Here is a 26171-nt window from a genome sequence, read left to right as displayed (position 1 = left end):
CCTACTTCAAAGTGTAAAGTAAATGTAGGTATTACAAGTAATAATTTCAATAATCAATCAGGAAAATAACCTTAAGGGATGTAGAATCATCCATTTAAAAGTAGCCTCTCAAAACATAGTGGCCTATTTTGAATGGGCCTTATAAGCATTCTTTTATCAAGTATTAATGGAGAAGTATAGGTAATCATTTAGCATTGGTGATCTAGATCTGTTATTGGCTTTTTCCTATGTCTAAGATTGCTAATTAGATTATAAACTTGAGAGGGAAAAGTGTAACCCCTTGTTTCCCCAAGGCCCAGGATCATTTGCACCCAAGCTGCTAAACTGCCTAACTGACTGGGTCACTGACTCTCAGGGTAAAATAGTAAAACAAAGTAATTTAAAACCACAGATAAGTAAAAATGCAACTTAATTCCTTCTTCCAATAGAAAAATACATGGAAGAAATGAAAGTCACCTGATTTTGCAAATTTTAAGCATAAAATCTTGACTGTGGTCCAACAAATCCAACCAACTTTAATATGATTAAAGGGAAAGAGCAGCAGGAAGAGAGAAAAAGGAGAGGAGAAAGGCAGCGGGGAAGATAGAGACTGTGTGACCACTCATATCTGAATCCACCCTTTGTCCTGCTTTGTGATACTGGAGCCGGACCCTGTTCATGGTTCCCCTTTGCCACCTAGCTTAATGTTAGCTTTTGTCAACAGAGGGTGCTGGAAGGGCATTTGCAAGGCTGTAGCATCAGGAAGCGGTCTCCCTTCCTTGGTTTGTTGTGCTTGTTTTTGGTCATGTGGAAGGCTCAGCTTTGTTCCACCGGAACTCTCCTGGCAGGCAGTCTTTGATGGACCAGCTCTGGCTACACCTTCTGGCACACTTCCTCTTCCGCACCACCCTCGTGCTGTGTGTTCCAGTTCCTGTGGCAGCCATACCCTCTCCAAAGAGGTCCTTATATGGAGGAACCTCTTCTAAATTCTTAATTTCGTTCTTGTTTACTCTCCCTCAGTCTACAGGGAGTGGCTGCTTTCTGCATTTGCTACTTCAGCAGCCTTCAGAATCCTCTTTTATGCCTTTTAGCAGTTGATCATCTTTCCTAGTTAACAATTCTTATTACTGAATTTTCCCCATTCATATTCTAGGGAAGTGGTTTATTTCTCCTGACTAGACCCTGATCAATATATAAGGAGTTAAGGAAAAAGAGATCAAGAGAAGGAAAGGACAGACAGACAAGGAGAATGAAGCCTGGTAACTTCCCATGTAGGTTCATAGCTCTACCATAAGCCTTTTGACTTCTCCTCTAAATAGGCTACACCAGCAGTCCACCTGCACACAAAAAAATTATTTTCTTGCTTGCAGTTATTACTAGGGAGTGGGAATGGTAGTGGGAACTGAGATGACCACATCTAACTCCAGGACAGGTGGCCACCATACTAATGCTGCAGTAGGATTGCCATATATGTGATGAGGCAGCACAATGGTCATCTGGGGAAAAAATTGCCAAAGCAACCGCAGTGAACTGGCACCAGTGTAAAATGTGATGCTTACAGTTTTTTTTTTTTTGAGATGGAGTTTCGCTCTTGTTGCCTAGGCTGGAGTGCAATGGTGCGATCTCAGCTCACCGCAACCTCTGCCTCCCGGGTTCAAGCGATTCTCCTGCCTCAGCCTCCCGAGTAGCTGGGATTACAGGCATGCACCACCGTGCCTGGCTAATTTTGTATTTTTAGAAGAAACAAGGTTTCTCCATGTTCGTCAGGCTGGTCTTGAACTCCAGACCTCAGGTGATCTGTCTGCCTTGGCTTCCCAAAGTGCTGGGATTACAGGCATGAGCTACCGCGCCCAGCCCAGATGCTTACAGTTTTAATAGACTTTTGACTAAAGCCAAACCTCATAACAGAAACTTTCTGTTGCACCTTTTATCTATGTTATCTAAATAAAAACAGAAATATGCTGAATAATGAAGTAACACTGGCATCCTTTTAATTCTAACAAGAATGTTGAATTACATAAATATAGTTACCTAATAAAGCTCTTAAAAGCAGCAGACTGAGGGTTGATGCAGAGAGGCACTCTGTTTCCTTTCTGCTGTTCCAAAATGAACTGATGAATAATTTCTGTGGAGAAAACAAACATCATACAATCCATGACAATTTGCAAGCCCGGGAGCAGTGAATTCTCAGCGAACTCTAGCCAGCATCTGAAAAGCATTTCCTACTGGTTTAGTTAAATCAAACACACACATCATCTATCAAGCAGAATTCAGCTGAACTTTCTAAAGCTAAAATGACAGCTGTTGCTAAATATAAGCAAGAAACCTACTGGTGGCATTACACAGACTGCAACCCCATCAGTGGGAAGAGTAAAATGGCCTATAAATTTGAGAGAGACTCCACAGGTTTGGCATTATGGGTGAACTCTTCTAAGGTGCTGGCAATTATTGCCTTTTGGAAGATCACTTAAAGACCTCAGTTGGTATCTAGGTGTATAGTTTCAGGTGGTTACTTTCGGGACTACTCTCTCTCTTGTAAAATGTCCTACAGTAGACACTAAAATCACTCAGAATTTTGGATGTCATTACTCCCACTGTATCCCAATAGGAGATCCTGCCACAAAATTTTATGAGTACACTATCAGAAATTCCCTTCTCTTGTCATCATCCAAGGAATAATTCCCTCAGTGAATGTTTATCCTTTATGGAACTTTGTATGTTATATAAAGTTCAATACGTTTGAATCAATGAAATGACACTAAGTGAATACATATTAAACATATTTTGAGTCATACTCACTAAACAAACTTTGAAAATAAGAACAAAATATTCATTCCTCTCCCCGACCTTCCCCTGGATATAATATTAAATATGCTTTGTTATGCCCTGGACACATAGCTATACGCAAGGTTGTAAAATAAACATAGAGGGGAGCTTTGGTTACCATCCAGATCTCAGCTCTTCATGGCCACCTAATGGAAAATGTTACTAGGCATACTGCCTGGCCAAAGGCCAAAACAGATACTCACCTTTAACCTGTCGGACAGAACTGAGGTTCTTCTCAAAAGTGTCATCAAATTTGGGATTGGTGACAGGCTCAAAGTCACTGGTATAAACTCTTCCAGTAGAGGTGGAAAAGCAACATTTACACATACATGTGTGATATCGTAGTCGCCCTTCATCTAGGTAGGGGTGGGCTAAGGCATCCTTAGCGGATATTCTTTTGGACTGAAATCAAATTAGAGACCAGCACATCAACACTACAGATAAAATGACTGTCCACATAGGATCTTTCAAAAGACACATTAACTGCTTTACACAGCATATATATAATTTATAGTACCTCCCGTCCAAAGAGGGATAATTGAATTTAGAGGTGGGTAACATAGCAGCAGAGGGAGTGTATGATGTAGGGCAACTACTGTTATTATCTACCATCATAAAGCACTTAGAAGTGCCTTTCTTCTAAAATTCTAAGAAGTTACTACATTGAAATAGATGTATGCTGGGTCAAAAATCACAAATATCATGACATTTAACTATGTAGTGCTTTGAAGGGGTTACATTTACCTTTTAAATAACAGGCTATATTTTCTAAATATGTGTCAGCATCCTGAAGATGCGTTCACAGTGGCAATTTTCAAAGCTGCTTGAAATTTTTATTCTCTTAGAATACCAAACAGATGATGGCAAAAGCTGCTGGAGTTAGGCAGCAGACAGTGGTCTGACTGCCATGTTTTGAGATATAGCTCAGTCTGAATATCAGGAGTCTAGTCTAGCTTTTTGTTTTCTGGCACTTTATTTTTTAAATTTTTTGTAGAGATGGGGTCTCACTGTGTTCTTGAATTTCTGGCCTCCAGCCTTGGCCTCCTGGAGTGCTGGGACTGCAGGCATGAGCTACTGCACCTAGTCATTTTCTGTCACTTTAGATCAGAATACTTAATGCATGAGTTTTAAGTTTGCCTGAAAATCTAAACTTTTAACATTACTCCATGAAAAAATTAAAGAAATTGTCCCTTCTTTTAGCTCAGTAAACATATGTGTATTACTGAAAGTAAATTTTAAAGATTTAAGGATGAACTCAATAGTACAGAGCAGAACAAAAACAAGAACACACACTTTGCCCTGATTCCAATATGACCAAGCACTTCTTCACATTACACAATTTAAAACTGAAAACCACTTTTGTTCTCAGATAAACCAAAAACAACTGTTCTGGTTCCCAAATAATAATAAAATGTTTCTCATAAGCCTGGATTCCCTAAAAACACTTTTATCACTGATTTTTGCTATGCTGATGTAAAAAGGCATGTCATGACCTTTCAAGATAAGATAATCACAGAAGAAAGCGGGTGTTTATCTACCAGGAACAGGCAAACGTATACTTGATAAACTTGTTTTTTTTTCCTTTCAATAAGTTTATGTTTTGTATTTGGTGATCTAGCTCTTTTGAAGTCTGACTTCCCTGCATTCTTAGCAAGTAAACTTTTTCCTTTTCTTTTTTTCTAAAAAAGTCTGAGTCCTTTGGTAGCTATTCCTAGAGATTCCACTGGGATGGTGTTCCACTGTTTGAACCCAAAGGAACAAGTAGGCTGACAGTGTACGTGCCTGATCCCAGGCCCCTATGAGCCCTTGGCTTCCCTTTCCTTCTATTTTTCATTAACTTCTGTTCATGAGTTTCAGGACAGAACTTCAACGGTTTATCCTTCTGTTCCTTTAGGTTACATACAGTGATCATTCCAACAACATACTTGTCTGTAAGATGTTTCACACTTACACCACTGTCCAGTTTCTCCAATAGGTTGGCATTCTGTGCTATAAACATAAATGCTTCTTCCTCTTTTTAAAAAAATCAGTTACCTGCTGGGTTATCTGCAGGACTTTTTGACATTTTCAACAATATTTTTACTCCAAAGAGCACAGAATAGGCAAAAAATACAGTAAATAATGCCTATAGGTCTTGGCAGCATGTGGGACATTGTGGGGAACCTGTCATTGGTGCATCTGGCCTGCAGATGTGCCATTTTATTACCCTTTGTGGGCACATTTGCATGGGGGAATCTGGATATGCTTGGGGAAGATAGAATCACAGCTGAAGGAGGCTGGAGGGTCTTTTTTCCCTTGGGGATACTGAACAAACTGTGTGTTGTATGCCTGCTTTTTGATGGTGACCTGTCACTGAGGTCAGGTCATTTGTGGTGTCATGTTGGCACTCAAAGTTCCAGATTAGGGATGTTCAGAGTGTGTGTGTGTGTGTGTGTGTGTGTGTGTGTGTGTGTGTGTGTCTGTGTTTGTCTGTGTATGTGTATCTCACCACAGACACCTGCCTCTTAGACTGAATCAAATAATTGAGTCATCATTTCAGTCCAGGAGCAGACATATGATGGCAGTAGACTGCTTAACCCAAGATCAACAAAACAAGAATAACTAGTTACCTCAGACTAAATGGACTAAATAAATACACTGATTTAATTATGGTCAATGGTCTGTTCTTCATGGATATTTAAAAAGTGGCTCACGCCTGTAATCCCAGCACTTTGGGAGGCTGAGGCGGGTCAGGATAAAATCCTCTATGGGCAGACAGAAATTACCTCTGAAGCCTGAATTTCACACAGCTCTAGTTTTGTTAACCATATAATAAGTTTGTTTTTTTTTTTAACATATTGATCAACATCTTCTGTTAGCTATGTAGATAAACTTGCCAAATAACACAAAATATCAAATGATAGTACATCACCAGCACAATAAAGCAAGTTATATGATTGAAGAGAGACTGTGGGAGCAACAACGGCCACTTTGTCAGGCTTATAGTATCACTAAGCACTTCACATACCACATGGTATGGTTTGGCTGTGTCCCCACCCAAATCTTATCTTAAATTCCCACATGCTATGGGAGGGACCTAGGAGGTAACTGAATCATGGGGGCAGGTCTTTCCTGTGCTGTTCTCGTGATAGTGAATAAGTCCCATGAGATCTGACTAGATTAAAAAGGGGTGTTTCCCTGCACAAGCTCTCTCTCTTTGCCTGCTGCCATCCATATAAGACGTGACTTGCTCCTCCTCACCTCCCACCATGATTGTGAGGCTTCCCCAGCCATGTGGAACTTGTAAGTCCAATTAAACCTCTTTCTTTTGTAAATTGCCCAGTCTTGGGTATGTCTTTATCAGCAGTGTGAAAACAGACTAATACACCATAGTAAAAAAACAAAAAAGAAAACAACAGCAAAAAACACCAAAATAAACACATAAGCAATCTAAATTGTACCCTGAGACATTACAAAAATAATTTGGGTCACCCTAATTGGTTCTGGTCCCCCAAATAAAAAAACCTTGACTGTTTCTCACAAACCTGGACTCCTTAATAGAATTATTTTTATCCCTAATCTTTGCTGTGCTGATGTCTGAAGCTTTGTGAATTTGGTATCTTCTGAGAAAGTTGCAGCTTTCTCACTACAAATGGACCAATGTAAACTTAATAACTTTGGTAATTTTGTGGTTGTTTTATCTTTTAAATATCTGGTATTTTTTGTATTTGGTGACTTTGTATTCTTGGCAAGTTAAATTTTCTTTTCTAAATGCTTCCATTTTTAAGTCTTCTTTGACAATAGTTATTGGCATAGATGTGAATAATAAATATTCTTTGGATGAATGAATAAATGAAGAGCTGACCTTACAATATAATTTGTAGTATGTTCCAGAAGAGTCAAGTCCAGAAAGGGCATTGGGAAAAGCTTCCATCTCAACAACCCAGAGCAAACATTTCCTTATGCAATATAATGGTCAGATTTTTTTTCAAATAATCTTAAAAAACTTTGTGTCCTGGCTGGGCGTGGTGGCTCACATCTGTAATCCCAGCACTTTGCGGGGCTGAGGCAAAAGGATCACTTGAGTCCAGGAGTTCAAACCAGCCTGGGCAATATAGTCAGACCTCTTCTCTACAAAATATTTAGAAATTAGCTGAGCATGCTTGTAGTCCCAGATACTCAGGGGGCTTGGGTAGGAGGACTGCTTGGGCCTGGGAGGCTGAGGGTACAGTAAGCTGAGATCACACCCCTGCACTCCAGCCTGGGTGACAGGGCAAGACCTTGTCTCAAAACAAAAAGTATTTTGTCTTGATTTAACTTAGTGTCAAACTCCTTTCACAAATAATGAGATAAATAAGAAATAAGAGTTAAATAAGATCCAGCTCCTTATGTCTTCCCTTAGACTCTTATGTGTTAATAATCAAACTTCTGTGTGATGAGTGTGCATGATACATATGATACTGGGATTGAAGTTTATGTTTTGAAAAGTAATTACTTACATTGCGAATCTATTCAAAACCACATTGTTTCTCTTGAACACATGTATTTGTAATTCATTAAAAATACATAAAAACAAACACTACTTACTGGATCAAAGACCAACATCCTGCAAAGGAGATGAACAGCTTCATGTGTAGCCTGGCTAGACAGGGTATAGAGTACAGGAAGAGATGGCTGTGAAAAAATTAAAAATTCAAATATTTAAGTGAGTCCTTGTGTAAATAGCTATGGAATACAGCCAATTTATGATAAGGTAAGTACTCAGTTCAAAAGGCAATGTGTGTCTAAATTCAAGGAGAATGAGTTTTCCCTTCAGTAACCTGTCCTCAAAAGCAACAATTGTTACTAACTTCCCGTAGCATTTTTATTTATTTATTTATTTTTATTTTTTGATATGGATTCTCGCTCTCTCACCCAGGCTAGGGTGCAGTGGAGCCATCTTGGTTCACTGCAACCCCCGCCTTCCAGGTTCAAGCAATTCTTCTGTGGTCATCCTCCCGAGTAGCTGGGATTACAGGCACGTGCCATCACACTTGGGTAATTTTTGTATTTTTAGTAGAGATGAGGTTTTGCCATGTTGGCCAGGCTGGTCTTGAACCCCTGACCGAGTGATCTGCCTGCCTCGGCCTCCCAAAGTGCTGGCATTACAGGTGTGAGCCACCACGTCCATCCCCGTAGATTTTTATATTGCATGATTACCCACTGTAGGGGAAAGCACAAAAGAGCCTACGAAAAAATGAAAACGAATTGTAAATATGGCACTCCTGCTAGCCATCTTTTTCTTTAAATAGGAGAAAAGGCATACACATTTATTTATCACGCGTACACGGGAGGCTTCAAAATAAAGCCCCAAACCCCCAATGAGGTACAGAAGCTTGAGTTTATAGAAACAATGTGGGATCAGAGCATGGCCAAAAATGGGTTTTAGTTAGCCTTACATCTTAAATGCTTTGGCAAGAATGATAATCAAACATGCCTAGGGGTGGGAGAGAAAAGACTGAAAGGTTTTAAAACCTGGACCACATGCAAAGCATGTAAACTATAAGCATGTGAACTATGTTTTATGACAACATTACCATAAAGGTGCTGAGACATTAGTCCTAAAGGAGCCAAAGGACATGCAAGAACTTACAGAACCTGTAAGAAAGTACACCATTGGTTTTGATGGTTCAATCTGAATTGTCTTTAGCACTGATTTCTCACTCAATAATTGCCTTCATAAGTGGTAGGCATATCCACATGGCCATATCTGACTTCCGTGAAGCAGGGAGGTGGCTTTAATGACCTGAGAAGCCATAGAGCTTATAAAGCTTCCATTTCACTGCTAGAAGCGTCAGGGGACAGAGCAGGTAAATGGCATCATTGCTCTGTCTCTCACACAAGTAAATTCTTTATCTCTAACATTAAAAAGGCAGAATTAAGGAAGGTGACAAAATATGTTTAGACCCTCCTTTTCTTCCAATGCTTAATACAACTTTTAGCAGAGAATTTTTTCCTCAAGCTTTGAAAGTTCTAGACTTATGGCCAAATTATTATTGGCTTGACTTTCATACCACTTAAAAAAAAACAAACTAATCTCTTAGTGGGGTAAATGATTTTCCTAATGGGTTTCAGACCTGGCGTCTACTTATAACCTTTCTGTGGTCAGAAAGTTTGGTAGGTCAAAGCATATGAAAATCAACTCAAATAACAATAAAGTCAAAGGCTAAGGCTGGGTGCGGTGGCTTACGTTTGTAATCCCAGCACTTTGGGAGGCCAAGGCAGAAGGACTGCTTGAGCCTGTGACTTTGAGACCAGCCTGGGAAACATTGTGAGATGCCATTGCTACAAAAAACTTAAAAATTAGCCCGGCATGGTGGTACATGCCAGTAGTCCCAGCTACTCAGGAGGCTGACATGAGAGGATTGCTTGAACCTGGGAGGTCGAGGCTGCAGTAAGCCGTGCTTATGCCACTGCACTCTAGCCTGGGTGACAGAGTGAGATTCTAAAAACAAAAAAAAAGTCAAAGCCTAGCCTAAAGAAAACCTAACTGTAGGAGTAATGACCCCTGACCTTCACTATGCTTTGGAAAGTGAAGCGGCTCAAGTGCCATAAACTATATCTTATCTGGATCTGATCTCTTCCCATTAGCTCCAAGTGCTGCTGCTGCTTCTTTTTCTTAAAGAAATGGAGTCTTGCTATGTTGCCCAGGCAGGGCTCAAGCGATCCTCCCACCTCAGCCTCCAGAGTAGTTGAGACCAAAGGCACGCACCACTGTGCCCAGCTTCTCTAAATCCTTTTTACATCCTCTGTTTCTTCAGGGGTTCCCTATAAAACTTCCAATTTTTAGGATATAATCTCAGACTAGAGCAGCCTTTCATAGTTCCTGGGCTTCTTGTTTTATATAATGCCCAGACTGCTTCACTTTGATTATATTTGTGGGAAAAACTAAAAAGAGAGTTTAAAAAACATATGTGTTTCTTTCATTTGAAAAACAATTTAAAAAGCCATCTGTGAACCGTGTGGTATCTTTATCTGGTCCTGATCTCTTCTGCAGACACTGCCTCATCATACCACTTTAGGGTCAGGGCATTTACATTTTGTTACTACATCATTAATGGTCTATTAACAAGAGAACAGAGCTTCAAACAGGGGTGGGGTGGTGGGGGAAGGCAGTCTGGCTTATGTTTGGGAGAATCTGACCATCTCAGCAACACTACATTACTTTCAAGGCAAACTGGAAGGAAGTTTTACTTGCAAACTCTTAAATAAATTTCCTGTGGGTAGTCTGCCTTGTATTTTCTGGTTTGTCAGTAGATGAAAATTCAAAATATCACAGAAAGTTCCTGCCATTTCAGCACTGGAAGGCCAGAAACAGCAGCACGAACAGCAATATAAACAGGTCTCATGTGGGTCAAGCTCTCCACAACACCAGAAACAGGAGAGCAGAACACCAAAAGGTTTCCTTGGACCTTGGTCATAGCCTCAGAATCCTGCTAGGACAACTATTAATGTCAAGAATTTTATATATCTTCCTCCTTCCAACAAAAGCCACGTAGGAAAATCCAAAAAACCAAACAAACAAACAACAAACAAACAAACAAACAAAAACAACACAAAGAAGATACCTCAGAATCATCAGGAGGTAATTATTCATTATATATAAGTTTTCTTCAGGATCAAAGAGTAACAGAGATAAGATTAGGTGAGGTTCTAGCTCTGTCTTGTCACTAATTAGATAAATCAACATGTCTTAACCTCAGTATCTTTAAGTATAAAATGAGGGGGTTGGACCATCTGATTTCTGAAGTTTACTTTAGTTCTAAAATTGTATGTCTTTTTTTGTTTTGAGACAGGGTCTTGCTCTGTTCCCCAGGCTGAAGCGCAATGGTGCGATCTCAGCTCACTGCAGCCTCCACCTCCTAGGCTCAAGCGATCTTGCTACCTTGGCCTCCCAGGTAGCTGGGACTACAGGCATGCATCACCACACCCAGCTAATTTTTTTGTATTTTTTTAGAGACACGGTTTCGTGACATTGCCCAGGCTGATCTCAAAGTCCTGAGCTCAAACCTTTGGCCCTCCTCGGCCTCCCAAAGTGCTGGGATTTGTACAGGTGTGAGCCACTGCACCCAGCCTTGTGTGAGTCTTGATAAGATTACTCTGGATAAAAAAATTACGTATATGCACAGAACCCATACAGTATATTTGGCATTCAAATATCTGTAGACCAACTTGCTATTCCTTGGTAATAAAAAGAGAAGTATTTTTCTTTTCCTTTTTTTTTTTTTTAAGAGACAGAGTCTTGCTCTATTGCCCAGGCTGAAGTGTAGTGGCACGATCACAGCTCACTGCAGCCTTGAACTCCCAGCCTCAAGTGATCCTCCTACCTGAGCTTTCTGAGTAGCTGGGACTACAGGCATGTGCCACCATGGCCGGCTTTTTTTTTGAGGCAGAGTCTTGCTCTGTCGCCCAGGCTGGAGTGCAGTGGTGTGATCTCGGCTCACTGCAACCTCCACCTCCCAGGTTGAAGCGATTCTCCTGCCTCAGCCTCCAGAGTAGCTGGGATTACAGGCACCTGCCACACGCCTGGCTAATTTTTTTGTATTTTTAGTGGAGCGGGGTTTTGCCGTGTTGCCCAGGCTGGTTTCGAACTCCCGAGCTCAGGCAATCTGTCTGCCTTGGACTCCCCAAGTGCTGGGATTACAGGTGTGAGCCACCACACCCGGCCCTCACTAACTTTTTAAAAAATTTTTTTGTAGAGACAGGGTCTCCCTGTGTTGCCCAGGCTGATCTCAAACCCTTGGTCTCAAGTGATCCTCCCATCTTGGCCTCCCAAAGTGCTAGGATTACAAGTGTAAGCCACCATGCCCAGCCTAAGTATTTCTTGTTTAAAAATGTGTGAGTCTATAAAGCTCTGAAATTATCTGTATTAGTCAAAATAAGGAGAGGTGGAGAGTGATGGGGGAGAGGATCTAACTTATAACTTAATTTACATGTGTTTTACACAAGAATTTTTTTTATTGTGTAAAGTGAAGTAATTTGATATTCCTGAAAAATTTTTACTGTGAATAGCTGTCTTCTTTTTTACTAGCCTGTGCAGGTTGGCAGCCAAATTCCAGACAATTCGTAAAACTGAATTGTCTCACCATAAACAGTTCTTTCCCTTCCACTCTCAAAGTGAAACTACTCAAACTATTTTTGTGGTGAAGATATGTCATAGCTTAGCAAAGGGAATACTGGAAGAAGTACTAGAAGACATGAGTTTGAATCCTATCCTTGCCATTACTAGACTTAGGTAAGTAACTCAAGCTTTGGCTTTCTCATCTGTGAAACTGCACCAGTACACACATCCCTACCTCCTAACATCATTGCTACTCATTTAGCAACCACCCAATGTCAGGGCCTGGGTTAGTTATTGAAGTAATGAAGACGAAAAAGACTTCTCTGGTGGGCAAGGAAGACAGGCAAATAAGTAGTTGTATATGCCAGTGAATGAGGATAGAGAACACATTAAAAGGCAGAATTTTTGAAGACAACTGGGTATGGAATGAGTGGCTGAAGAAAATAAAATGAGTGATGTTAAGGCTACCTGAAATTTTAAATTTCTCCCTCTACCAAATTTCACCTTTCTTTATAGAAGGACACCTCAACAAATACAATAAAAATAAAAGTATCATTTCAGCCTAGAACAGCCATATTACATACTTTCTCCTTTTCTGTGTCAGTTTATTCATGCCAATGGTTCTTCAGAAAGACAACCATTAAAATTTTAGTTTCTAGCATTGGCTCCATAGGAAAGATGAAGTGCTACAGATACTGCATTTCTAAGTTCACTTTCTTCCCACTAACTCACCAGCCATTAGGTTAAAACCATTTGGACCAGGATATCAGCAACAAACAAGAAGTTTACATTTCTCTTAAGTGCAATAGAATCAATCTGAATAAGCAAAAAAAAAAAAAAAAAAAAAAAAAAAAAGTCAGAATGCTTAGAAATATGCCCTAGACTGAGCACGGTGGCTCATGCCTGTAATCATAACCCTGTGGGAGGCCAAGGTGGGAGAATTGCTCGAGCCCAGGAAGTCGAGACTAGGCAGCTTAGAGAGATCCTGTCTCTTTGTTTGAGTCTCACTCTGTCACCCAGGCTAGAGTGCAGTGGTGTGATCTTGGCTCACTGTAACCTCTGCCTCCCAGGTTCAAGCAATTCTCCTGCCTCAGCCTCCCGAGGAGCTGGGATCACAGGTGTGCCACCACGCCTGGCTAACTTTCTTTGTATTTTTAGTAGAGACAGGCTTTCACCATGTTGGCTAGGCTGGTCTTGAATTCCTGACCTCAAGTGTTTTGCCTGCCTTGGCCTCCCAAAGTGCTGGAATTATAGGCATGAGCCACCATTCCCAGCCGGGAGACCCTCTCTCTTAAAATAAAATTAAAAAAAATAAAATAAAATAAAAAAGGCTAGGCAGGGTGGTATGTGCTTGTAGTCCCAGTTATTCGAGAGGCTGAGGTGGGAGGATTGTTTGAGCCTGGAAAGTTGAGGCTGCAGTGAGCTATGCACTCTAGTCTGGGTGACAGAGCGAGACCCTGTCTCAAAAGAAAAAAAAAATATGCCCTAAACATCTCATTTGGAAATATTTTTGCCAATTCTCCTAACATTCACACATGTTAAATTTCCTCCTTTAAAATAAACTGCTCCATTTTCTGTTTGTTCTGCAAGTTTATAAGTAACTTAGCAATGTGGGAGTGAGTGGGTGCCAGTGCTGAATCATGAGGACAGGAAGGGGTATAAAGAGTGCTCTATTAATGACTATGATTAATTAAATAAAGCAAAGATGAGCTTCTGGACTTGGGTGAGTGGCCCTAAATGATATGCCAGAGTCATCATAAGCTAACTGCAGCATGCTGGTTGCTACAGCAGAGTCAGCTAGACTGTGCAAGTGTCCTGAGCAGACGTTCCTATTAGTTTTCATTCAACTACATGTAAGTTTTAGACCTTAGCTGGCAGTAAAGACGCTGTGATGATCAGTCAGTAACATTAAGTGAGCATGCACAGTGAGTACACAATAGTAAGCACTCTGGGGTGACATAAACCCCCACCTGTAAAATAAGTTTGAACTGAATGAACTCTCTAAGATCCTTAGAGTCTGTTAAATATAAGATATGGTTCCTGTCAGGAGACCGGACTATCTTCACTTCGCAAAAATATTGTTATCTATTTCTGACACAATTAGGTGGGAACAAACTGAGGAAAACTGAAGACCTAAACCTTATTATAAGAGAAGAACAAGAGGACTAAGAGCTGACAATAGACTTTTCAATCCTATCAACAGGTCAGTTGAAGAACTATCTTCTTTAATAGATACGTGGGCTGTGGCAGCTATACTTCCCTTCATTCAAGATTTTGAGTTATAGAAAAGAGATAATAAACTTGAAACATCACACAGTGTTTTATTCTGCCCAGCATTCCCTGACCTTTAGGGAACCACCCCCTTTCACTCCCAAACCAAGTGGTTTGATTAGGCTTGACTGCAATCTCCCAACTCCTAAGGATGGGCACCTGACCCAGGCCTGGCCAATCAAATGATATCCTCCCTGAGCACCATGACCAGCTCCAGGATGGGCACATGGTCTGAAATAGGCAAGGGACAGACAATGGGACGGCTAACCCAATATATACCCTCAACCCTCTTTTCCTTATCTGACTTTATTATATAGAACAGAAAAGCTAAATACTCACTTTATTAGCCTGTTTTGCAGCTAGGAGGCCACATATGACACAGTTCTGGATGATGACATATGAGCAGGAGTTTGCTAAGCAGGCTTCTAGGAAAGCTTTTGCTTTCCTGATTAAGGGAACAGATACTGCTATTGCACCTTCTTTCCTCCATTTTCTTGCTTTGAATATCGACGTGATTTCTGGACAAGCTACAGCTATATGGTGACTGGTTACCATATAGTATGCAGGCAACATTCTAAAGATGGCAGGGCAGAAAATGAAAAAGCTGGATCCTTGACACAAGTAAGCTACTCTATCAGCTCCAGACTATGGAGGAAACCTCGAGGAAAAAGCGTACTCTTATTTCTTAAACCACCACAATTTTCTACTACTTATAGCCAAACACATTCCTAATAAAAAGTCTTTCAAAGATTTTTTCTGGAGCTATTTAGGAAGCTCTTTCCAGAAGGACTGTTATGGTAATAGAATGTAGGCCTGGACTGCTGGCTCCATCTTTGCAAACACTTGGGGAAAGCCTGTTTGAAAATGAAGCCAAAACACAGGAGAGCAGAGCAGAGGAGAGTCAGATTCCTGGCATGGAAGATCATCTCACAACCTGAATTCCAACAGGGCCTGAAGTCAGCTGTAGCTCAAGATTTTTCAGTTTTTCGCTTAAGCCAGTTTAAACTAAGTTTCACTGGAAAGAGTCTTGACTAAACATGCCACATAGAAGCATTTATATTAACCAACCAACACAAATACATTAATTTGACACATTAATCTGTGACTTTAAGATGACAGTCAAATAGGTTCTCCTTCTGTATATGTATACAGTTGACCCTTGAACAACACAGGTTTGAATTGCATGGGTCCACTTACATGTGAATTTTTTTCAATAGAAATTATATTGAGTGTGCCTGCCTCTCCTTCCACCTCCTCCACCACTTTCGCCTCTGCCACCCCTCCTTTCTCTTCCTCCTCAGCCTACTCAATATGAAGACAGTAAGACCAACCATCCTTTCTCTTCCTCCTCAGCCTACTCAATATGAAGACAATGAGGATGAAGACCTTTACGATGATCCACTTACAGTCAATTTATTTTCTCTTCCTTATAATTTTTCTTAATAACATTTTATTTTCTCTGGCTTACTTTAAGAATACAGTATATAATACATATAAACATACAAAATGTGTTAATCGACTTATACATGGATTTTCAACTGTAGGCAGGGGGTTAGGGGGGTGGAGTTGGCACCCCAGCCCCTGCATTGCTTAAGGGCCCATTGTATTTGTATGTTTTTAAAAGTCTCATATTCTATTTATACAAATATATGTAAATAAATGAATATAAATATGTGAATATATATCCGGAAAGATATTCTCAAGTTAATCCAGACGAGACTGGGATTGGGGGTGGTAGTTGCAGATAACTAACTTGCTGTAAAATTTTTATTTTATTTTATATGTTCTCACAGATTACCTGCATATATACAAATGAAATTTTAATAAGTCTGCTGTGAATATGTAAGTGCCAGGCAGTGTATACTAGCTAAGAACATAGATTTTAGAGTTAAAGAAACCTAATTTTAAGATCTGGCTTATGACATTAGGCATGTTATTTAACTTCTGTTAATCTTCCATTTCCCATCTGTAAAAAGGAATAGTAATGGTACATTATAGTGTTATTGTGAGAATTTAATGAGCTAGTATATAAGAAGTGTTCAGTACATAACAAAGTTCTAATTATTGTTAGAAATTATGAACAAAAATGATAATTTATGTCTAACTTTGAGTAATTACTTAAATGAAAACTACTTGAAAGAAGCTTAGTTTTTCTCAGTCCAAACTCAAAAACTTGTATTGAATTTTTAGAAGTATTCTTCATGAGTTTAAACACCGTCAATCTAATATTCCTATATTAAGTAATTTAAAATAAATACAGTGAGATAGAACTTGCCCCAGTTAGACCCCCAAATGAAGACCTCCCAATTGGCCTAAGCAGCATCACTGAGGATTACTAGGAGTCTTTTCTAAAAGCCAGAGGCTCCTTCTGTGTGCACACATTTTTATTTCATGTGAAGTGTTATACACTGCACTGTATTGTTTGTAAGCTTAAAAGAAATTGACCCCAAATTTCTCTATAGATTTTCGTAAAGATCCTTTATGTTAAGGCATAAAAAAGACTGAAGCTTATCAAATGCCTTTTCTGCATCAATTGAGATAAACATGATTTTTCTCGTTTAAGGTGTTATAAAATATTAATAGATTTTTCTGTTATAAAATATTAATAGATTTTCTGTAGGTGAACCACCCTTGCATTACTGGGATAAACCCCACTTGATCATAATGTATACGTTTTTAAAAGTCACAAGCTTTATCTGCTATTTTAGAGTCATAACTTTAATGGTTAATATTTATTAAATGTTTAGTATGTGCCAGGCACTATTCTATGTTCTCCTTACATGCATTAGCTCTTTTCTCACTGTAACAATTTAATGAGGTAAAACCATTTTTAATCACCATTTTACAGATGAATGAACTGATATACACAGAGGTTAAATAATCTGCCTAGGTCATAAAGGGAGGTACTAGTAAAGCCAGGATTCATACTCAATCTGTCTGAAAACTGTATTGTACAACTCCCAGTTCACAATTCAAAACATGTGCAACATGGTGAAACTGAGATTGACACTACACTCTTTTTTTTTTTTTTTTTGAGACGAAGTCTCGCTCTGTCGCCCAGGCTGGAGTGCAGTGGCGTGATCTCGGCTCACTGCAAGCTCTGCCTCCTGGGTTCATGCCATTCTCCTGCCTCAGCCTCCCGAGTAGCTGGGACTACAGGCGCCTGCCACCACGCCTGGCTAATTTTTTTTTTTTTTTTGGATTTTTTTAGTAGAGACGGGGTTTCACCATGTTAGCCAGGATGATCTTGATCTCCTGACCTCGTGATCCGCCTGCCTCTGCCTCCCAAAGTGCTGGGATTACAGGCGTGAGCCACTGCGCCCGGCTGACACTACACTCTTAATCACTACAGTCCAGAGGTTATAAATTGAGTACATAACCTGCGCAGAGCACTAAGCTAAACCCTATACATTTTGCAGAAAAGTCATGATGTACAAAAACATAAGCTATGTTGTATATTCCAAAGACCAAATTAATCTTTTAAAGTAAAAAAAAAAAATCCAGGTGGCTACATACCAAATATATTTGTGTGTAGGTGTCTTCCAACCTCAGCTGTAAATAGCTATAACATGAATGGCGGTACCTTCAAGCAGCTGCTAATAGGCCAACAAGAGGCACATAGGATATGCATCATGTGGTTGGTGAGTGGGCAGGGAGTGGGAAGTGAAAAGGTAGAATCTGATTGGTGGCTTAAGTAAAGAGCTTCAAGAACCTGTTGACATCTCATGAGAGCAGCGATGATAAAGATCAACTAGCAAACATAGATCAAAAACTGAATTTCCATACTGGAGGAAAAGTGGAAGCAGGCAATATGCTAGGTTTATTTACATTCAATTATATATTGTTGGTGTAACTTTATACACATCTAGCTGGATTAGTGCTAAAAGACCATGAACATCTGCCTAAGGAGACCACTTCAAGCAGTGGATAAAAGCCGTTTAAAGACTTTAAAGTCTCTGCAAAGTGCATCCAGCCTTTAAGCAGAAATGGCCTCCTAACTAGTTTTCACTCCACCAGTCTTCTCTTCAAAATCAAAATATGCCGACACCAAGACTGGAAAGGGCTGCCCCTAACTTTTACCACAGTGCTCCCTTAAGGTCATCACTAAACTCAGTGATAAGCAAAGGGATTACTGTTAAGAGGCCAATTAATAGCAAAATATATAAGAAATGATTTGTTTAGACATCTCAACCTATTTAACTAGTTAAATAATAGTGGAACTTTGGATTTTCCTTTCCTCTTCTTTTGCTTTACAAAATAATATATTTACCCTTTTTTTATTTCATGGAAAGTCTTAGGTTTTTACAACTAACAGATTTTTAAAATTTTCACAGAAAAAGTACTCAATTGCCAGGAATGCTCAGAGCAGTGCACAGTGACTTTTGGTGCAGTAGGTTACATTTTCCAGCCCTTCTATCTAGACAGCAGACAGGAAACTCCTCAGGAAACCTTGTTCTTCAGGCTGCTGTTTAGCAACTCTTTGACACAGATGATTAATTAACTAGCAACCATTAACAACAGTTAAAACTCCTCTAGAGACAGAAGGGTAGCATAAGGGTGTCTGATCTTCTTCACTCTTCATTATTGTTTACCTTAAACCAGGCAAGATTTACTAATTAATGAAGTCAGTGAAAGAGGACAATTATTTTGCTACTTCTAAGGACACATTTACCAAGAGGCATTAGTAAATTAGTTTTATGTTCCTGATGCTGGCCAATAAATGGAACATAATAGATCTTGTTAGTTCCTTCTATAATATAGAACTTTCCTCTAGGTTAAGACTTACTGTGCTCTTCTAAGGGTGTTAGGGCCTCATATTATTTTACAGTTCTAAACCAAATGCATCAGAAAGGTGTAACCATCAGGGGGCTATTTAACATACAAGCATACATCTCTATTTACTAGCCTGGGCTGGTTTTAGAAGAGAATGTACTTTACCTCATTGCCCTTTATGCCTGTGACAACAAAAGCTCTGGAGTCACACTAGAATTACAGAGAGAGAACCGCAAAGGGAAGGTGAGGCCTTCCCTTTGCAAATGTCCGGCTGACAGTTTGAGAGGAGAAGTGTCAAATTCACTCTGTCATTTGGTACCATCAATCAGATAATCTAAATGTCCAATTCAAAAGAAACCAAACTCAGGAAAATTTGTTGCTGGGTCATCCTGTTCTAGTCTTATCTGTTCTGTTTTAATTTGTTGCTCCTAGGAAAAGTATTCCCCTTATTCACTCTTCACATCATTAAGCTGTTCTGTCCAAAGAAGATTAGGGAGTGCTTGTAAAAACTGTTGCTAAATCAACAGGTGGAGATAAAAAACCATCTTGTCTTTCTCAGCAGTGACTTGGCTAGTTGCAAGTAATACTGATGAATGCAAATCTGGCAAATCTATCTTCATACTTCTTTTCTAACAACATTCACATCTGATTCTGTGTTAATGGCAAGAGTGCAATAGCAACGGCTTCACATTCCTGGCTGGAATAAGAAATACGAGGTATTTTGGCTCAGTATTTGGAAAGGACATCTTGATATACATGTAGTAGGTTATGGCATTGAGGTCAAAGCTCCATCTCCAATAATTTTTCCCATAGACACCAATAAATCAGGAGATGTAAAGCCAAGGGTCATTTATTAGCAAAGGAGCTACAAAAACACACACTTTCTCCTATGGCATTAGGAATGAGATTTTATTTAATTTGACAAATATTGAACATTTTCTTACTTAGGACCTTGATGTTAAAAAAAAAAATCCTACAGATAATACATTTGCTTAAAAATCCTTAATAGATTATTCTATTGGAAGGGAAATCTTGCCCAAACAGATGGTTACCAGAAAAAGATTCTCCCCCCTTCCCCTCACCTGTTTATGAGGACCCCTGAGTATATGTGCCTTAGCGCCTTCACAAGCTGTCCTCATTGCTTCCAGTGATGGTGTGCCCAACAGATCCGTGATCAAATCCAACTACAAGGAAATAAAATACAGATAGATAGCAATCTCATGGAAATAACTTTTCATTACTCTTAAATCATAGCCTTAGAAATGTGGACCAAATCTGGGGGAAAAAACCTTAAGACAAGCTCTAGATTAACCGACAGGAGCCCCTACTTTTACTTTCTGGCCTATTAAAAAAGATTTCTAGGAATTTATAATAAATAAATTCCTCATGTAAAGGAATTTAAATAAATTCCTGTTAATTTATTATTCCTATTTATTATTTAAAAGTTCCTATCTATCCTATTCCTATTTATCCTATTATTTATAATATATATAGGATTATCCTATATATCCTATTCCTATTTATCCTATTATTTAGTTCCTATTTATCCTATTATTTAAAAGTTCCTACTTATTTATTTAAAAGTTCCTATTTATATGATAGAAATATAGAAAATATGTTTTGATACGCATGACATTCTAAGGCTATAGCAATTTGGGAGTCTGCATCTGTCTGTCCTGTTTTCTTGATACCATAGCATCTAAGATCTTTGCAGAGTTGAACTCCTCTTCTGTTGATGGCTAATGACTATTCTTTCCAAACAGTTAATGAATGGATTCTGATGCTTCAAATGGATTCAGGCTCACCAAGGAGCTAATCCACAAATCAGACACCTGTGATTTAATAAATACTGAAAATATTCACACCTGAAATGAAAGCTAAGCTCTCCATGCTTGGGCCAGTACATATCCTTTACATTGTAGTCATGCTAGAAATCTCTTACGCTGGCAGAAAACTGTGACACTTAGAAAAATATGACACCGCATAAGACCACATTTAGCTAGCTGGACACAATAAAAGAGACCAATAAAACAGTCTTCTTGCAAACAAGTCTTTGGGTAGCAAACTATCTTACCAATTTTCTGTATTGTCACAATTGTTCTAACTTCATAACCTAATTAGCAATAACATTTCATTTGGATCCCTCCAGGATGGGAAATTCTAACCTACAGAACACTTCTTTTCCTGGTTCTGGGCTTGCCAAATATAAAGCACTATTTTCTGCACTTATCTAAACCATGGGGTAGCCATCAGCATCACCACCCTACAGGTTAATGGAGATACTTGAGAAGCTTGCTTTCCACAGAAGTAAAGATCTCTATACAAAACTTTTTGGAAAAGTGTATAGGTGATACTTTTGGATCTCTAACAACCACACTAAAGGCAGAAGGAAGTGACTAGCTTATAAAAACAAACTGAAACATTCAGAAAGTTGTCTAAAATGGGTCAGATCCACAGATGAGAAACACTTTTATGATGTCTGCTAGTACCAGGGTAATTAAATCTCAAAGATACAGAGAAAATACAACAGGAAATAATGACTTCCATTAGAAGTTACAGCCTTTTCCTATTTTAGATCTTCATTTCTCACCCCAACACACACCAACAATTAGACAGACATGAATTCTCCTGCAGTGGCTACGTCAGACTGCCAAACTGAAGATCTATGTATTTCTCTAGCAAAGGAGATATCTGAACTCCAGTCCAGTTGCTTCACACTTTCCCTCACATATTTTTTGCTGCAGCAATTCAAGATTCTTGTTCCATATATAGGATTTGAATACTTCCTTATTATTTTTTACTTAAGCTTTTCTGTATGCAAGGTAGCAGTCACATTCATTTTATGACAGCTTATGCCCAGATATGATAGTCTTATAGGTTAAGTCTGTTAAACTTTACTTTCTGAAGAAATTGAAAAGTGAATATTGTCAAAAGTACCCAACAGTAGATTACGTATTATATGTACATAATTTTTTTTAACACCAGAATCAATTTTTAAGATGTAAACTTTAAAAAAGACAGTTCAAATGTATAGCACAGAAAAATTTAAATGTTGATAAAAGCAGATATAGTTTCTAATATATTAGGTAAAAATCCTTTGTAGAAAAAGCATAAAAGAAATAATTCTGTCTGGTCAAGTGCATTAATTATTTACAAAGACACAGTAGTCAGTGTGATCTTTTAAAATGTCATCAATCAAATCTTAGTATTCCTTTGGTCAAAACCTTCATTTAAGTTTTCTATCACACTTAGAATAAAATCTTAAGGCTTTATCATGTCACCATGGCCAGGTTCTTTCTCACTTTCTGACCTCATTTCCTACCTACAGCGTCTTCCATCACATACCATCCCTCCAACATGCCATGCTTGTTCCTGCCTCAGGGGCTTTGTTATGGTGGTTGTCCCTCTTCTTGGAACACTTCTCCAGCATCTTACTGCCTTATTTTATGTGAGTGAAATGTTATATCCTCAGAGAATCCTTTAGTGCCTGCTCTGCTCTGCCACCATTAGTCTATCCCTAACCTGGCTACATTTTTCTTTATGGAACTTCCATTACTTGGAATTATATTTATTTGCATATTTATTTTTGTCTCGTGAAAGTTTCACAAAGGTTAAGAACAACGCTGTCTTATTTACTGCTGTATCCCTAGAGTCCTGGCACACTACCACCATCGTAATTGCAAACATTTACAGAGTGCTTACTATGTGCCAGGCCCCATTTTCAGCCTTCCTACTTCATTGTACAACAATCCTCAGAACAGTTTTAGGGGCCAATAAAAAAAAAAAAAGAAGAAGAAGAAAAAAAAAAAAGGAACAGAGAGGTTAAGTAACTTACCCAAGATTTAACATAAGTGGTGCAGCTAGGATTTGAACCTACCAATCTGATTTCACAGCCTGAGCTCATAGTTACTACATTATTTTCATGCAAGCAAATTAATAAAAAATACCCAGTAATTATCGCAAGTCAATATGTGTATTAGTGAATAATTAGCTTTAAAGACAATTCAAGTAACATGAATGGCTTCTAAAGGATTCTCTGAGATTATATTTTAATCATCTCCTGATGTTCTCTGCCATATTTAGATATTTTAGTCCAATAATAAAGGTAGAAATTTTCCTAAATGTTCACATTTCAAGAAATCAACACAATAAAAATTTATATTCTAAGCACAAAGTGTAAGTACATTAAGTCATCAATACATTTTCAAGTCAGAGCCATTCACTTAGAAGGAAGAGAGGCCTTCTAATAACTGAAGATTATACCTGTGCAAATTGTCACAGCAGAGCTCACAGCTATGCATCAGTGCATATAATAAAGTCAACTGGCCGGGTGCAGTGGCTCATGCCTGTAATCCCAGCACTTTGGGAGGCTGAGGCAGGTGGATCACCTGAGGTCAGGAGTTCGAGACCAGCCTGGCCAACACAGCAAAACCCTGTCTCTACTAAAAATACAAAAACTAGCCAGGTGTGGTGGAGCGTGCCTGTAATCTCAGCTACTTGGGAGGCTGAGGCAGGAGAATCGCTTGAACCTGGCAGGTGGAGGTTGCAGTGAGCCAAGATGGCACCATTGCACTCCAGCCTGGGCAACAAGAGCAAAACTCCATCTCAAAAAATAATAATAATAATAAGAATAAATAAATAAATAAACTCAATACTCCCTCTAAAGGCTCATAAGTTACAAAATGAATCTCTTTGTAATCTTCAACTTTATAACTTTCTGAATTTTAAGTGAACCTGAATTTCCTAAAAGCAAATTAGACAGTATAATGAATAAGCCCAAGACACACGTGCAAGATGGATTTTCCTTCAAATCTGTAATAGAATTGAAACTAAAGCCTTAAATTGAAATCTTACCTGCTGAATGGGACTCTGTGCCTGAAACAATATTCTTCGTCCTAGTAGTTCTGCAAAGATACATCCCACAGACCAGATGTCAATAGCATTGCTGTAATGACGGCTGCCCATCAGGATTTCTGGAGCCCGATAATACTGAGTAACAACTTCCTGAGTCATATGACGGGATTCATCTAATTCTTCCACTCTGGCCAATCCAAAATCACAAATCTAGATAGAAAAGGCAATCAAAACATTGTCAAGCAAATACAAATGAAAGAGTAAAACAAAACATCAAAATTTTGATAGAGCACTGAACTTTGAAACTTTTTTTTTTTTTTTTTTTTGAGATGGAGTCTCACTCTGTCACCCAGGCTGGAGTGCAGTGGCACAATCTCAGCTCACTGCAACCTCTGCTTCCCAGGTTCAAGGGATTCTCCTGCCTCAGCCTCCCGAATAGCTGGGACTACAGGTGCCTACCACCACACCTGGCTAATTTTTTTTTTTTTTTTTTTTTTTAGTAGAGAAGGGGTTTCACCATATTGGCCAGGCTGGTCTCAAACTCCTGACCTCAGGTGATCCATCTGCCTTGGCCTCCCAAAGTGCTGGGATTACAGGTGTGAGCCACTGCGCCCAGCCACTCTGAAACATTTTTAATGATATAGGTATAGTATATTTATGTCAATATACAATCTGGTTTTATTTGGTTAAGAGAGGAAAAAAGTCTCAAACTTACATCATTTTCTTAAAAATATTCTTCTCATCTTTATCAATAAAAACATGTCTGTTTTCAGTTGATAATCAAAGCAAAAAAACTAGGTGAACGTAAATGACTTTATTTATTTTTTTTTAGACAGGGTCTCACTCTGTCTCCTTGGCTGGAGTGCAGTGGCGTGATCGATCTGAGGCTCCTCTCACCTCAGTCTCCTGAGTAGCTGGGACTACAGGCATGTGCTACCACACCTGGCTAATTTTTGTGGGGTTTTTTTTTTTTTTTTGTAGGGATGAGGTTTTGCCATGTTGCCCAGGCTGGTCTTGAAATCCTGGGTTCAAGCAATCTGCTTGCCTTGGCCTTCCAAAGTGCTAGGACAACAGGCGTGAGCTACTGCACCTGGCCAAATGCATACTTCTAGGTTTGATTTAGAGACCAACTGTTGGCCAGGCACAGTGGCTCATGCCTGTAATCCCAGGGACTGAGAGGACTGCTTGAGAGATCAGGAGTTTAAGACCAGGCTGGACAACATAACAAGATCTCAACTCTACAAACAATTAAAAAAAAAACAAAACTGGGCATGGTGGTGTGCACCCGTAGTCCCGGCTACTCTGGAGGCTGAGGTGGGAGGACTGCTTGAGCCCAGGAGTTTGAGGCTACAGTGAGCTATTACTGTGCCACTGCACTCCAGCCTGGGAGACAGAGTGAGATTGAGACCCTATCTTTTAAAAAAATTTTAAAACCCCCACAAAACCAACTACTTTCAAGACTAGTTTATAGAGGAAGATATCATAAGATAAAGAGGTGTATCTTGAAGGTCTCCTTAGCTGAGACTGTGTCTGTCGTCTTTATGAAATATATATGAATTTCTTTAAAGCAATGGGTTTCAAACTGACTCCAGTTGAATCTAGTTATGACTTTAGGCATTCCATGAATATTATATCCAAACTTCACATGTACCTATCTATTTAAAATACAAATTCATACTCAAATGTATAAATACGTTAAAATGCAGTATACGGTAGAATACTAATGCTACGGGGTTCATTCATTTCTTCATGCCATAAATAGTTAAGTCAGTACTTGTTATATTATATTACAGACTGTATGTTAGAATCTGGAGATACAGCAATAAATAATAAAGACTGGTTAACTTCTATACAAACTTAGAAATAAATCTTTTCTTGCTATTTCTGCTCAACTGAAAAGTATGCTGAGGGTTACAAGGTGAGCTATTAATAAACAGCAGCCGTGCCACCACCAGCAACTACTACTTATCTTTAGGAATTAAAATTTTCTTGATATTGGGCAATCAAAACACAACTAGGAGCACTGAGGATGAGATCAGATAGTAATGGCCATCTAAGCTCCACTGTTCTCACTGATTAACTTTACAAGTCACAATACTGCAAGTGATAAAATACGATTTTAAATCTGTTTTCTAAATTGAAGTCCCCAAATAAGATTTTATTTGAAAAAGAGTTCTGGCAGCTTAAAAAGAAAATCTGAAAACCCCATTCTAAAGAAAACAAAATTTACCCCCCAATTTTTGGCAATCCCCTTTTTCTGATTTGAATCTACTATGTCTGGTTACATCAAATGAATTCAGATGTGTATGTGGGAATGAATCAGTATGAAGCCACCATCTTTACAACTTAAGAAAGCAGGAAAATTTTCCATACTATACAGATAAACCAT

General features: G+C 39.0%; 1 protein-coding gene across 2 annotated transcripts in view; it reads right to left on the bottom strand.

The window, feature by feature from the left end:
• NLK (nemo like kinase) overlaps positions 1-26171 on the bottom strand; it is a 152759-nt gene that overhangs the window by 2173 nt on the left and 124415 nt on the right. Inside the window, exons 6-10 of one of the 2 annotated variants that reach the window (XM_054458628.2) lie at positions 23783-23992; positions 20011-20112; positions 7372-7458; positions 3009-3207; positions 2011-2104 (exon numbers count right to left, since the gene is read on the bottom strand). In XM_054458628.2, coding sequence (XP_054314603.1) covers positions 2011-2104; positions 3009-3207; positions 7372-7458; positions 20011-20112; positions 23783-23992 — 692 coding nt within the window. The remainder of the gene's footprint in view (positions 1-2010; positions 2105-3008; positions 3208-7371; positions 7459-20010; positions 20113-23782; positions 23993-26171) is intronic. The other variant, XM_054458630.2, reaches the window with a different exon arrangement.

The sequence above is a fragment of the Pongo pygmaeus genome, chromosome 19, assembly GCF_028885625.2.
Source record: "Pongo pygmaeus isolate AG05252 chromosome 19, NHGRI_mPonPyg2-v2.0_pri, whole genome shotgun sequence".
Lineage (NCBI taxonomy): Eukaryota > Metazoa > Chordata > Mammalia > Primates > Hominidae > Pongo > Pongo pygmaeus.
This window is presented reverse-complemented; position numbering and strand designations above follow the sequence as displayed.